Genomic DNA, 13,642 nt, shown 5'->3' with positions numbered 1-13,642 from the left:
ATTGAATAATAGGACTAGATCCAAATGGAGAATGTTTCTTGTTCCAATGAGGCAAATGACGTTTGTTTTGATTTCGTGTCTCAAAGAACTCGCCGATTCATTGGCAACGAGCGGAACTTGAGATATTTTTTCTCAAGCAACCTTCCACAAGTGTGGCAGACGATTCAACAATTCTCATAGCTAAAGATTGCAAGTGAACTTTTTGGACAATTAGCAAAACTCCACAAAACTCCATACTCGTACGTCTTTTTGTTTGTCTAGGCGTAAGTGTCCAGAATCCCCATTCTTTGGATATGGGTTATTGTTGATTCATATCATAGATCATAAAACATGAAAGTTGGGCTTGTGGGAAAGGTTCATTTGCAGAAAGAAAAAAAAACACTTACCATTGCGTTATTTGGTATTTTGGAAAGCCTGCAGCTTTGTTTGACGGTCCTTGCTCCTTTTGATGAACATTTGAGCATTCTCAGCTCTATGAAAAATATGATGAAAATGCTGAAATTCAAGCACAATTATCAATTGATAGCAAATATGTACGTGGTTTTCGAGAGAGTACGTATACTAAAGAGTGATTTCAAGGTCTTATCAATGAAAGACAACATGTCTCCTATAGAGTTGATTTGTAGTTATTTGTGGTGGCTAGCTATGCTCTTACTTTTACTTTTACGGTGCGTGAACTGCCAATTGAAGTCACTCACCTTAATCAAACCAAAAAGTTTCATTTGCTAAAATTTTTTTCTCAAGTGTGGAACAATGATTCCAACCGATGGATAGATGTACCCCGAAATACCATAGCATTAATGTAAATGTCATTGTTGTTTGCCACTCCTTGAACATTAAAAGGATCCTGAAGTAAGAATAGCTTTAAACTCTAGATAGTCAAGATTTACGGAACACCTAGGCCAATCCTACTCAAACCTTCATGAAGGTGCTTGATGTGGGGTTGTTCATTTGCCCCTTTGCAACTTGAAGGAAATCCATATCATCCATAAAGTACATTCAAGCCAATAGTACTAAAGACGATCAAATTTCGTCGATTTAGCAAGGATAAATTACTTGAAACGTAGAAAGGAGGTTATTGATAATTCTTTGCATGAAATGTGCGTCCTGATGCAACGTTATAAGATTCGTAATTTAGGCCATGGCTGTACTAAAAAGACAAACCAGCCGCGATGGTCTAAAACCAGTCCATCGACCAGGGTAAACCTAACCGGCTATGGCCGTCCTTCGTCCTAAGACAATACCAGAATCACCAAAACTTCGCTCCAACATCAGGTCGTTCCACTAGCATCCAATGAGAGGGACCTACGATCATTGAGGCTCATTGATATGCCTTACCCTAGGCCGGACCCTCCGGTCGAGTTACAGTGACTTGGGAAAGCTCCATCTATGGAGGTTGTCTCGCTTGTTTCCTGTGTCTGATTGAGCAGAGCATTTGCTAAGCATTGGTTCCTTTCCCTTCGTGCGTCCCGTCCGTCGTCTCATCCGTTCTCGTCCTCCAAGCCGGGCCATGACTTAAAGCCTGGGGGAGGTTGTTCCAGCTCGCAGAGAGAACAAGACAAGGAAGAACAAGAAGGTTGGATATCCTGGCAATCTGCTTGGAAAAAGGAGGAGTGGAAGCAGCCTCCTCCAGTTGCTCTGTTCGCTCTGCTTCTCCTCCTTCTTCCTCGCCTCTTCTTCAAGTCTCAATGAAGTTGGAGGGCAGTCGGTGGCAGTGAGTGGCCTCTCTTTTTTTGGAGTTCCACAAAAATGAAGGAGTGGTGGCTTTCGCTCTGTACCCAAACCCCCGCTCTGTTTATGTTCGCCATGAGTAAAGGGTAAAGACAAACCGATTTGTGCACTATGAAATATTGCTGTGGCTGCCTTCAACTCCGTCAAGCGGTGAGCTTGATCGGCTTGGTATTTTTCACCGTCTCCTTGGTGTTGTTCGTGGCTATCTCGTGTTCATCCGAAGACATTCGCACCGGGTTGCTCAATGACCATTTTGGGATTCCACCGTGTGAAATGCCATTGCTCGACGTGTTGGTCGACTCGTTGGTTGAATATTCCCTGGCCTCGAACCTCCTCCTTCTTTTTGGTGGCGTTAGCCGCTGGTTGCTCCTGCCATGGCTCTATGTCTATGTCTTGAATATGGTGGCCATGCTTGGGTTCTTTGTATTCCTCTTGGTGTCTCCATCGCCTCGGGAACCATGATATCCGGCGATTCCACGGTCAACTATGTCGTAGCTCTGGGTCTCCTGCTTCTGATGACCTTGTTTCTTTACGCGTGGGCCATTATTCGAGCCCGATTTGACGAGATGAGCCTTGAAGAGCAAAAGAGCTCCACCCAATTCTGTCGGTCTCCAATGGATTCTTTGTACAGTGTGTGGGCGGGATCTTTGCCATTTCCAGCGCTCTTCTTCTCTTGGGCTATTACGCCAAATTGGACGATGTCATCATCCGCAAGTTGTCGCAAATGACCAAGATCACCAACTTCAATTTCAAGGTGACTTGAATTCGGAGTAAATGTTTTTTAGAGCATGTCGATAGGGTGTCTTTTTTTATGCATAAATGTATCTCACTTTGTTTCAGCCATCGTGTCTAGTTTCATCATCAGTAGCATCGTCATCAATCTCATGCTAATCGCCGGCGGATCTGGTTCCAAGTGGAGAAGATGCTTGCTGGTTCCATGGTTGATCTTCTATGGGCTTTTGGTCCTATTTTGCCTCGGGACTCATCAGTGGTTCACACTCTCTGTTGGGTGGAAGAGAAGATCTATGGGCTGCTTTCTTTGATTTTTGGAATCATCCTTCTCTGCCTTTGGACCTTGGTGTGGATTGTGGCCGCTGAAGCCTCAGAGGCGGAGGAAGTCAAACAACCACGTTCACAAACAAAAATTGAGTAATTTTCATAGACTATAGATAACTAGTTACTATGACAATTGGCATGACGTCTAAGAATTGTACAAGATAAATAAATGGAGACTTTCAATGACTTGCTATGAGAATATGTGTTTCTTGCGGAAATTTTACGCCAATCAATCCTGCAGTTTTGAAACCGTCGATTTGTCAACTTTTTGCGTTACAACTTTTCATACATTAAACTGAAAAAAAAACTCTTGAGCCACGACATTTGTACTTGGAGGCTTTATTCAGTCGATATATTTATTAAATTTATCGACTTGTAGCGGACATAAAGCACCATTGACAGAGATCGGAAGCCTTCAGATTGAAAAATTTCCCATGAAGCACATGAAAAATTAATTCCCTCTCTGTCTTTGGCGTGCAAAGCGATGAGAATGGTATGGAATATTTGAAAAAGACGCCAGGAACAGCATGTTAAGGTTGAGTATTCCAAAAAGGTGATTTCCATTATGAGAATTGGACATGATCATTTGTGAACCCAAAAAAATCGAAAGCCAGTCATCACATCTACGATCTAGTTGAATTAGATTGTCTTCTCATGCAAAGCAGACCTTAATACAAGATTATATTTCAGAGAAAATTATCATCTCCGTTTGCGTCAGGGCAAATGTCAACTTGACATTTTGGCTTCGTCCCTCGGGGGACATAATCATTGGAAACATCATCTGCTGGGATGGTAAAGATGAGAAAACAATTTCGCAGCTGTTTGAATTATAGTTCATAGCCAAGCAATGGGATATTCCGAATGAGCCTTACTAAGCTAAGTACGGTATGCGAGTGTGAGCGACTCTATGCTAGATGGGGAGCAGGAGGAGAAGGGGGGAGTCTTGAAAATAGGCCCATTCAGTCAGTCCATTTCAGGCAGTTGGGCTGGTACACTCTCACGCTTTGGAGGGAACGCGCCCCTCTCCGTGTGAAGGAGAGCCCCTGAAGCTACCTACTGCTTCCAAACAAGGTTTTTACCTGGATGGCTTAAAACAGCAAACACCATTTACCACAATAACATCTCAAGAATGGACGGCAAGTGGATCGTTTCAATGGTTTTGATGGCCCTTAATGGCGTTTGACCACTGTCACCCAAGGTCAGTTTGGTGTGTCCCTACTATTGTTTGTGTTTTTTGGGTTGTTATTTTGCTATTGAATGAATGTTGACTGACGTTAATATGCTTTGTTTGTCCACGATCAGGTTATCGTGCGAATCAACTGACAGACTCGTCTTACCCGTGGCGTCCTTGTAATTCATTTGAGGCCACCAAGAAGAATTGCCCATTGGGCGAAGCTTGCCTTAAGCTAAAGAATTTTTCAAGAAGTATGCCTGAACTGGGCCTGCGATGTAAGTACCACCCGTAAGTTCTTGAAGGACGACCTTCGATTTAAAGTCCATGTTCACTCATTCATGTCCTGGTGCCTTCATTTTGCAGGTCAAAGCCGTGAAGAATATGTTAATCGGGCCGAATACATCTATGGATTGTGAAAATAATCAACAGGCGAGAAAAGATAACTATGCATACATACACACACACACACACCGTCACTGTTCCCTATTCAACAGATCCCACTTATCCATGGATGTGCATCAAAGAATATACATGACCCAATAAGCTGCTCAATGAGTGGTTTTGTCCTTTTATTTGACAAGGATGATCAATTGCACATGAGAACGACTTGAATTAGCTAGACATGCATTCGAAATGGCCATTGATGGCACCGAATAATGCAGTGCCCAATTGGTTTTGTGTTGACAACTTTGGTTGGTTCAGAAGACGAGTGGGTTCTGCGGTTTGGACTTCAGACCTTTAGACTCAATGATGGGTACGACAACACTTGGGGACGGGATATCTACACTCGTCCAGATTTGACATCGGTGATGGCACCCCACAGCTCAAAGATGAATCATCAGTGAAGCAAAAGCTCCGAGATCGAATCGTCGATGGCTTCGGCAAAGTCCAACGTGTTTGATTGAGTTATTCCCAAGTCATAGATTTGAGAAGCTGAAAGAGACAATCAATCGGATTAGACCTGACATGGCGCAATCCTCTAAAGGATCAATTGGAAATTCACTCCGGGATTTCACCAGTTTCACCAAAGGCTTACTCACCTAGGTCTTTCGTCATTGGATTCCCATAAAGTTTTTCCAGCAATTGGTTAATCTTATCTTGTGCGGCCATTTTTTTATCATCTACGTCTTCAATCACCGCGGATTTCGTTGGCTCGGAATCGAAGCGTCTTCATACCGTTTTTCCACGGATTTTGAACCAGTTTTATTGGAACGAGGTCCAATGTCCGCTGGGAGGGAGGAAAAAGATTGAACCACATATAACTCGTATGAACAATGTGCCACGATATTCATTTAGCTTACCCCAAAGACGACAAGGCTCCACAAGTCTGATTGTGAACGTGGAAATCTTGGGGATCTCCTTTAAGGCTTTGGCCACTTCAAAATGCCGACAACCCACTAACTCAACCCCATTCAGCTTCTCAATATGATCACCGACCTGAATGATATAAGGGACATTAAGTTTTGTAACCCGTGAGTATCTACTGAGACAAAAATAGGAATGTGATAGAACCCACATTCAAAATGAAAATACAAGGACGACACCTACCTGATATGTGGACAATTGGCTAATCACAGCTGCATCTTTAATGCGTTTTATGAAGGCAATGCCCGCACCATTGTCTGTGATGGTCAACCCTAGAGCTTCTTGTGTCTTTTCAATTGGATCTCTTTGTTTTGGCCTAAAATGTATGGGAGAAAATTCATCAGTAGCTTCAGAAGATGCTGGCCATGAATTGTCTCTACTGAAGTTCAAAGACGTTGCTGAAAATTGCACGAGATCTCTTTTTCAAGGCCCAAGCCACCGCCCCTTTCATTACGGTTTTGTGAAGCCTATTGTACTCGTACAAGCACTAAGCTGATCCAGTTCAGAAAAACGTGAAAATGGTGGTGGGCAAAACCAAGACGATGATGAGCAATTACAAACCTCCGGTGGTGCCATTATCTTGTTTACCATGAATTGGCTCAATATACGTTACGTCCTTTACTCAGTTGACGTCATCTGCGTAATATTTTCAAGCAAGAACGAGGCAAAGACAGAGGTACATGTAGTATTCCTTCGTCGATTGGTTCATTATAAAGAGTGATCGAAAGTGAGCTGGTTCTTTCTGGCTTACCTTTACATGGGCGAAATATGAAGTCATCGAGACCAATTTGACCTCCCAGAAGCATTTTCATGTCGATTTTATGCGTATTTAGGGTGCAAAAAGAGAATCTGCAATGCGAAAGGAACGGTGGTCAGAATCAGAGGTACATAGGAATGGCGGAAACAATTTTTGGCATCCTTGGTAGAATAAATAAGCCTCGACCATTTCTTGAAATGAAGCTAAGAATTCTTGCAATTAAAGTTATTGTTCAAGGCTAAGAAGGGGCAACTGAGTGACGTTTTGCCCAGTCAATTATTTTTCAAATGTGTAATGAAATAGACCCTAGAACGTAACGGGTGAATATGATATGCGGAATGTATGGAGATGTATAGGTGAAGGCAATCGCGCCGTGAAATATTTTGATTAGGCAATACTTGATAATGCCGATTCTAATATTGAGAAAATCACTTGAAAAGGAGAAATAATGTGCGGTGACAATTGGCTAACTGTAGGAAGTAGCTCGTCAACTCATCGAGCGGGTTTTCGCTCCGTCTCCCCCTACCCTCTCTGTGTGCTAGCAACTACTATTCTAGTCACGTAATGTTCTGTATGTCTTGGTCTTGAACTTTTTGCACGTTCATAGTCTGCTTCATTTCATGCGATTGCGAAAGACGAGAAGCGGTGAGCCCTGGTATTGTGGAGGTGTGGTGGATGTGATGGATAGAAGAAGACACCAAACACGCATGGGAAGACTTTAGTCGACGACCAATACTCACTCGAGGCGTCTTCAGGTATAGCAAGGAACCAGCGATTTTCTGGTATGAACTCCTTGACTTGGATGAAGCCGCGAGAAATGATCCCAGTGGATCCCTTGGCTTGTGGCAGTGGAAAGTGAGCTGGCTTGGTATCCGGGGACTTGTTGTCACTCGGGGCTCAAATGGGCGTTGGGGGAATGGTGTTCGGCCTTGTTCCAACGCGGCTTATCGCCCTAGTAGCCCCATCCGGTCACCGCGATCTTGTGACGGGGAGTACGGGTGTGGTGTTTTCCTTGGTCCTTCTTCCAAACATGGCAATTCACCACGGCCCTGGTGAGCTAACTCGTTTTTTCTTTTTTTTTGATAGATAAGTTTTCAAAATACGAGTCAATCAGGTGGAACCCACCTGAACGTTGGTCGATAGACGGATGGACGTAGAGACGGATGGACGACGGATAGTCGGCCGGAATGGACCCTGTGTGGCCTTTTGTGTGTTGTTGTGGTGTGTGTGTGTCTTTTGAATGGAGTCGACAAGCAGCCAAAACTCGAAGGAAATCAACCACGGCCACCGACTCACTGCACTCACTCACATTCAATGCACATTCATGGTCACGCACACGCAACTCAAAGGGAAATGCGGAGGGATGGGATGACGAAGTGCACAGAGTTCCACTGAGAATAGGTGTGTTGTTCTCCGGGTGTGCGAGCCAATTCTCGACTGCCTCCAAGTCGAAACGAAGCAGGAGACGTTACTGCGGCGAATCCAGTGAAGTAGTTCCGGCCTCCTCTCGACTTAACTGAGTTTCTACTATTACTTGTTCGCAGTATCGTACAGGTGGTTGGTACGTTCAATCACTCCATGCCCGGACCTAAAAGAGGATCTACGAGCAGTCCTTTAGGCGACGTTTACTCCTTCACCCTCACTTCAATCTCGCGTAGGGAGGCACTGAAACCAAGAACTTCAATTGTTGAAGTCCCTTTGCTATCGCCCTCGGTTCGAAGCTCGAAGCTACTACGTGCATGCAGCACTACGTATATGCTTAGTATAGCACGACTAGCAAGCTGGAGGGCTGACAAAGTCCCATGGATTCGAGAGGGAGTGAATGTGTCCGTGCAGGCGGGGAAAATCTCATTCAACGGCTCGGAAATCGTCAAGCTGCAGCTTTGTGGGCTTCGTTTCGTGGTCGTTCAATGCTGAGGTTGGCCGTAGACTGGCTATGGAAACGAAAAGACCGAGCGAGCCTTTATTGGTTATCTATTTGTCGGCCCATAACGCACCGAGCGGAGCCTATTTAATGAATATCCCAGTTTTTTGCTTGAGTGGCCTTTGTGGATAGCAACTTGACCTGAAAGCGAGAAGGAGGTCGTGTGTTAGGTGTTTGTGAAATAGGATAGAGATTTTACCTTGATAAAAGCTTAGTTAATGCAGTCCATGCGCGGATTTCCCCTCTCAGTGGGCTTGAGGTTTTTAATACGAATATAATGTTTGTTTTGCATATGCAATAGCTGAGGGATATACTTACTTATGCGGAGTATCAAATTTGCAAAAACCATTGATTCACGTCCTAAAGACACAAAAATTGTTGTAGACGTTGTTTAGGGTTGTAGACCTTCATCTAAAGTTCATTATGTTGGCGGCACATTGGTTCAAGGTGACTTCATCCAAGTGTCTTAAGGTCGTGTTCGTAAAGATTTACCCTCAGACAATCGAACAACTGTACCTTGGGAGGAACGGTTATTTTGCTATGATGAAATGTTTAGAATAATTCAAGTCGCTTATTTATTTGTAACTCTCCCTGTGACTCTTTATTATATCGCAAACGATTTTTCTAAATTATCTGAATCATAAAAAGTGGCTAATGGAAGAAGATGAATAGTTGGAATAATCTAACTTTTCCTAAGTTCTTCTGTGTTGAGTATTTGCCAAGCATCAGTTTGCACTTGATTATCATTGAAAGTCCGAAAACATTTAATTGAAATATAACAATTTGTGCTACGAAATTATCAACTGGGTTTTACTTTTTAAACCAGGTTCTTTTTGAAGATTTTAGGTGGTTGGGTGAAAATTTCCTCAGCAAAATTTCATTTGAGCTGCATGTGAGACTGATTTTTGTGAAGAAGCTTCATTAATAAGAAAAGTAGAAAGTTTATAGAGGGTGGATGTCGGTTTAAGACACCTTCGCCAACCTTTTAATCAGGTGGGTTGAAAAGTAAAATTGGATTTAACAAGTGATGCTTTCTAATCACAAAACGTTAGCGCTTTCTTATATGGGTGAGCTTTTCCCACAGTCTTAAATATTCAAAATAATGGTCCATGAAAGGTTCTTTCACTGTTCATTTGTTCTCATGGAATGCACTCGAATCAATGTAAAATTGAAGCAAAAATCACGTTATGAGCATTAAATTTGCTAATAAGGCTGAAATGTTTCCAAATCATGGAAGTGGTCTGTTTAATGGAACCTTCATTATTCGAGGCAGATTTTCCGGTGGGACTGGAGATCTTGGAACTGTTGGGCCAAGTGGAAAAAATATCTGGATTACAAATTTGCCGAGAGCCCCCCAGTTCGTTGTTACCTAAATCGATTGAGTTATACGCACAAATCCCAATGAGGTAAGGAGGTCAATGTATAATCTTTGGTGTTCCATACACTGGCATCCTTTGTTACTGTCGAGAATCCAAACGATTCAAATCTACTCTTTTAGTCGCTACTGGAAAAAAAAACTATTTTAATAATTCCCCCCGTACTTTCCTTTTTAGGCCAGAAGTTCTCCTCACTACCACTTGATGCTTTTTTCGTACCTTAGAAGAGGCTCAAATCATCCTGGATGAGGCGCAAGTGGACTCATGGTATCACTCGCTTCAATCGTGGGGTCCCGAGGGAGAAGAGCTAACTTTCAAAAGATGACCCTCTTCATCCACGATGGCGTTCGCAAAGCCTCTTCCAACAGTGCCCAAAGGTTCGCCTTGGCCTCCATGTCAGTCGAGCGGAACTCAAGTACAACTTTCAAGTGTTCACGGGTTCCAAACCGGGAAGACGAGCTCCACAAAAAGTGCCAACTTTGTGCATTGTTACATCAAGGCTTTACTGAAGAAGCGAGAGAACACGGACAATGCTTGGTCTACGGCGTGTTAGATCCGTGAGAGTCGATCCCAATACGAAATGCGGACTCAGGAAGCTCTGGATGAGTCAAGTGATGCAAATTTGTCCGCACGGGCCAAGCAGGCCATTCATGAACTAGAAGACCGTGCCAATTGAGGAAGAAGTATCTAAAGGAACAAAGAGACGACACAAAAGCGAACTTTGACCTTGTCCGAAGAAAGGTTGCAAAACATCTTGACCAATACGGATCCCAACGATCTCTTGTAAAATACTGTATCTCTCTCTCTCTCTCTCTCGTTTGTCCACTTTTGAAAATTTACCATCGAGCGATACGGACAAATACCGTGTCCGCGAAGGTGGCGTTGGTTCAAAATTGGAAAGCTACTGTCCCCTTGCTGCTTGGTGCTCAGATTAAGTTCCCTTTCAGGTCGTCATTTGGTAGGATGAGGTCGCTCTCTCTGTATGGTGATGTATGTATGTTATGTATGTATGTATGTAAGTTTGGTGGTGAGTGTTGGTGGCTGTGGTGATCTGATCCCAGTGCTGCTGTCCTCGTCTCGTGTTCTCACGGGTCTCCCTAGCTAGCCCCCAGCCACCAACCCACCAACCAACGAGGTGTATCGATTATCCATCTGGTCGTAGCAGAGGAGAACCATTAGGAATGGCCCACCCAGATGATGAAAGGGCGTTGTAGCTAGTACTTGAGGAGGAGGAGGAGGAGCAACTAGCAACACAATCTCAGGCCTGTTTGTGTATTCGAAGAGCGAGAGTCGTTAATCTCCTCGCTGATGGGTAATTGAATAACCCTGTCTTTGTAGCTACGAGAAATGTGTTGTGATTCCCGCGATGACCTTCTTCGTGTCTTTTCACTTCTGATCCGCCGATTCACGCTGAGCATCCCAGATGGCGGCTTTACTCAGCTCTTGTGAAGATTTGAGCCACGCCACCCCTGAGAAGTCGCCTCATCTCCGGAGGAATTCCAACACTCAGAGGGAGATCGTGCGGAAGCTCTTGGCTTCGTCGTTGAAGGGATGCAACGAGAGTGAGAGCGACGACGACGACGAGGAGGAGGAGGAGGAGGAGGATACCGGCTCAAATCTCTCGATTTGTTTCCTAAATGAAGCTCTGTGTGAGGAAGAAGAAGAGGACAACAACGGCGATGATAATGCATTGTCTGGAAGGGTTTTGCATGGCCAAGAGCCCATCGAACGCGATTCGAGACGAGTTGTTTTAGGGCGGATCACTTCCGATTACATCGCTCAAAACAATATTTCTCGGAAGAAGAATCACGTCATCATTCCCCTAAGTAAAACGCCGAGTACGGATATCCACCAATGCCACGGCTTCAAGGCCGACGAGTTACTCGAGTCGAGTAGTTCGCAAGTGTTGCAGAGATCCGGTCTGGACGTCGAACTCGGCACGCCCTCGCCACTGCCCGGCGTCGAGGAAAACGCCTTCGCTCTCTACTTGTACAAGATCCGGGTGGATACGAAGCATAAGTTGGACTTAGCCCGAGATAATGCTCAAGAGGAGTTAGGTTGGGACGGACGGGAGCGACAGCTCTTGGACGAGAATGTGAGCCAATTGTGTGGCATTCAAAATCGGCGAAGATTAGACCGCCAAACCCTGACCTCAATGAGCACAGGTCATCTGCAAGTGATACTGAACTACTTCCTGTCGCGCGTGGAGGAACTCAATGAGAAACTCGTGCAGTATTTGATCGTGCGAGATGAGCTGATTATGGAACAGGATTCAATTCTGACTGATATTGAGGACATTACGAAAGGCATTAGCATCTAGGTCCAGAGGGAATCTTCATCGGCTATCGTCACCCTCATCGATCTGACCATGGTGGAACCGAGCTCTCTCAGCTCACTCTTGGAGGAAATCTCCTTCCGAAGACGCAAAGATCTCAAGATTCACGGAGAGAGCGGACAATTTTCTGTGAATCACAATACCACTTATTGGACCGACTTATTCGTTCGCCATTTTCTCTTCCAAAGTGACTACCAGTGCGATGGGGATGATTTGCTGTTTTTCATTCGCAAGAATTTGTCTGGTAATCCTGCCGAGAAGCCCTTTCAAGTGGAAGTGTTTCGTCGGGACAGTCGACGTCTTCCTATCGGTGATCCAGACGTGGATTGGGAGGAAACCATCTACATCAATCTGATCATCCATCAGATGACCTACAACATCACTGTGGCTGTGTGTTCGCGAACGTCGCCCAAAAATCTCCAGATCTTGAAGCGATACACGCAACGCGTGTATGCCACGCCCAGTCGCCGAAAGATGGATGGCAAAGGCGAGCAAGAGGAGATGATCTATCCGTACATTTCATTTTCCGTGGACAATTTCGAAGACATGTTCAAGGAGTTGAATGTTCGAGACGGCGAGAGTCTGGGCATCGAGCTGACGGCTCAAGATCACGAACAGAATCTGAATCTCGTGTTGTTTTCGGCCTCGGTTCCCTACGAGACGATCAAGCGCGTCTACGAGGCCAGAACCAGCCAGACCGTTCGGAAGCGTCTTTCTCAAACGAATCTATTCTCCATATTCAGTGGCAAGTACGGCAATGCTAGAGTGGAATATGTCAGACTGATTGGTCCTCAGGGGCAAGCAGAATTAGCTGTGGCCAGAGGTTCGGAAGACATGAATGGTTCCGTGTACGCGGGATCTCGCACTGGCTGCGACACCCCGTCCTCGGAGCCCGGGGAGTCGATTTTGGATCAGCTGTGGGATTCGGAAGATAGTGATTTCGAGGATCTCGCCACGAGCTTAGTCGGCTTCAAGCGAGGCCACCAACGACGTCAAAGCGATCCCAGCTCCACGCTCCACGACTTCATGCGACTCGGCATATTGGATCGACCGGGGAAGAATAAGCCTTTGGCCGATGTGTCCAATCATATTCCCGAGTGCATGGGCGAAGCCACTTGTGAAATCTATGCTGGCGATCTCTTGGACGAGTTTGAAGAAACCAAGTATAACCCACTCTGGACCATGAAAGGGTACACACAAATTTTTCACTCATGGCGAGAATCGAAGCGCATGCAGAGCATTCCCTTGGGCGCCTTCATTTCCTATATCACGTTGCCGTGGTGGTCCATCATGAAGGATGTGCTCGATAACCGCCATCAGCCCTTACTCACGTTCTGATGAAAAACTGATCTGCCTTGCCGACCGATCTCAGATTTAAAAAAAAACATCAACCTATGCATTTCCGATCTGTCTCATAGATGGAAGTGGTCACTTCTCACTCATCATTGTTCATTGTTTGAGTTGTTCATTAAGTAAATGATTAGTCATAAGAGTGTTGTTGTTCATGTTGTTGCTTTCTTCTTCATGTTGATATTATCATCCTTCACCTTCCTCAGGTGAGACCACGTTCACTCCGTATCCACCTAACACCATGTCAAATTGTAGAGTAATCAAAGAAAAGGTCCTATTGACCAGGAAACTAGCTAAATTTTTGGATATCAGTCGGGCCAAACTTTAATGTTCATGTCAGCATTATCGCGCATTGTTCTCCGTTTTGGCCTCTATTACTTGGTACCCTTTTATTCCGAGAATTTGGATTCTCCGTCGATCAAAACTGACAACTACCATTGGTTCAAGGATCGGGAGAACAACGAGGTTAAGCAGAGAAGCGGATAAGCCGTGATTCCATACAAGGCTGTTCTAAAACACCATGGAGAAAAAACAATCGGAATCGAAAAAGGCCCTCTGGCGAAGAAATTCACCT

The 13,642-nt window shown here is 44.7% G+C and overlaps 1 protein-coding gene and 1 pseudogene across 1 annotated transcript; one reads left to right on the top strand and one right to left on the bottom strand.

The window, feature by feature from the left end:
- Window positions 1-4,799: 4,799 nt before the first annotated feature.
- Window positions 4,800-10,559, bottom strand: LOC131892643 (PDZ domain-containing protein GIPC1-like; annotated as a pseudogene).
- Window positions 10,560-11,751: 1,192 nt separating this feature from the next.
- LOC131892735 (uncharacterized protein KIAA0930 homolog) lies at window positions 11,752-13,211 on the top strand. The gene has a single exon (XM_059242568.1). It carries the CDS (start codon window positions 11,752-11,754, stop codon window positions 13,054-13,056), a length of 1,305 nt encoding a protein of 434 aa, XP_059098551.1. The 3' UTR covers window positions 13,057-13,211.
- Window positions 13,212-13,642: the final 431 nt, after the last annotated feature.

Source organism: Tigriopus californicus, chromosome 2 (genome assembly GCF_007210705.1).
Source record: "Tigriopus californicus strain San Diego chromosome 2, Tcal_SD_v2.1, whole genome shotgun sequence".
NCBI classification, from domain to species: Eukaryota; Metazoa; Arthropoda; class Copepoda; order Harpacticoida; family Harpacticidae; genus Tigriopus; species Tigriopus californicus.
The sequence above is the reverse complement of the archived record's forward strand: the minus strand, read 5'-3'. Positions and strand labels throughout refer to the sequence as shown.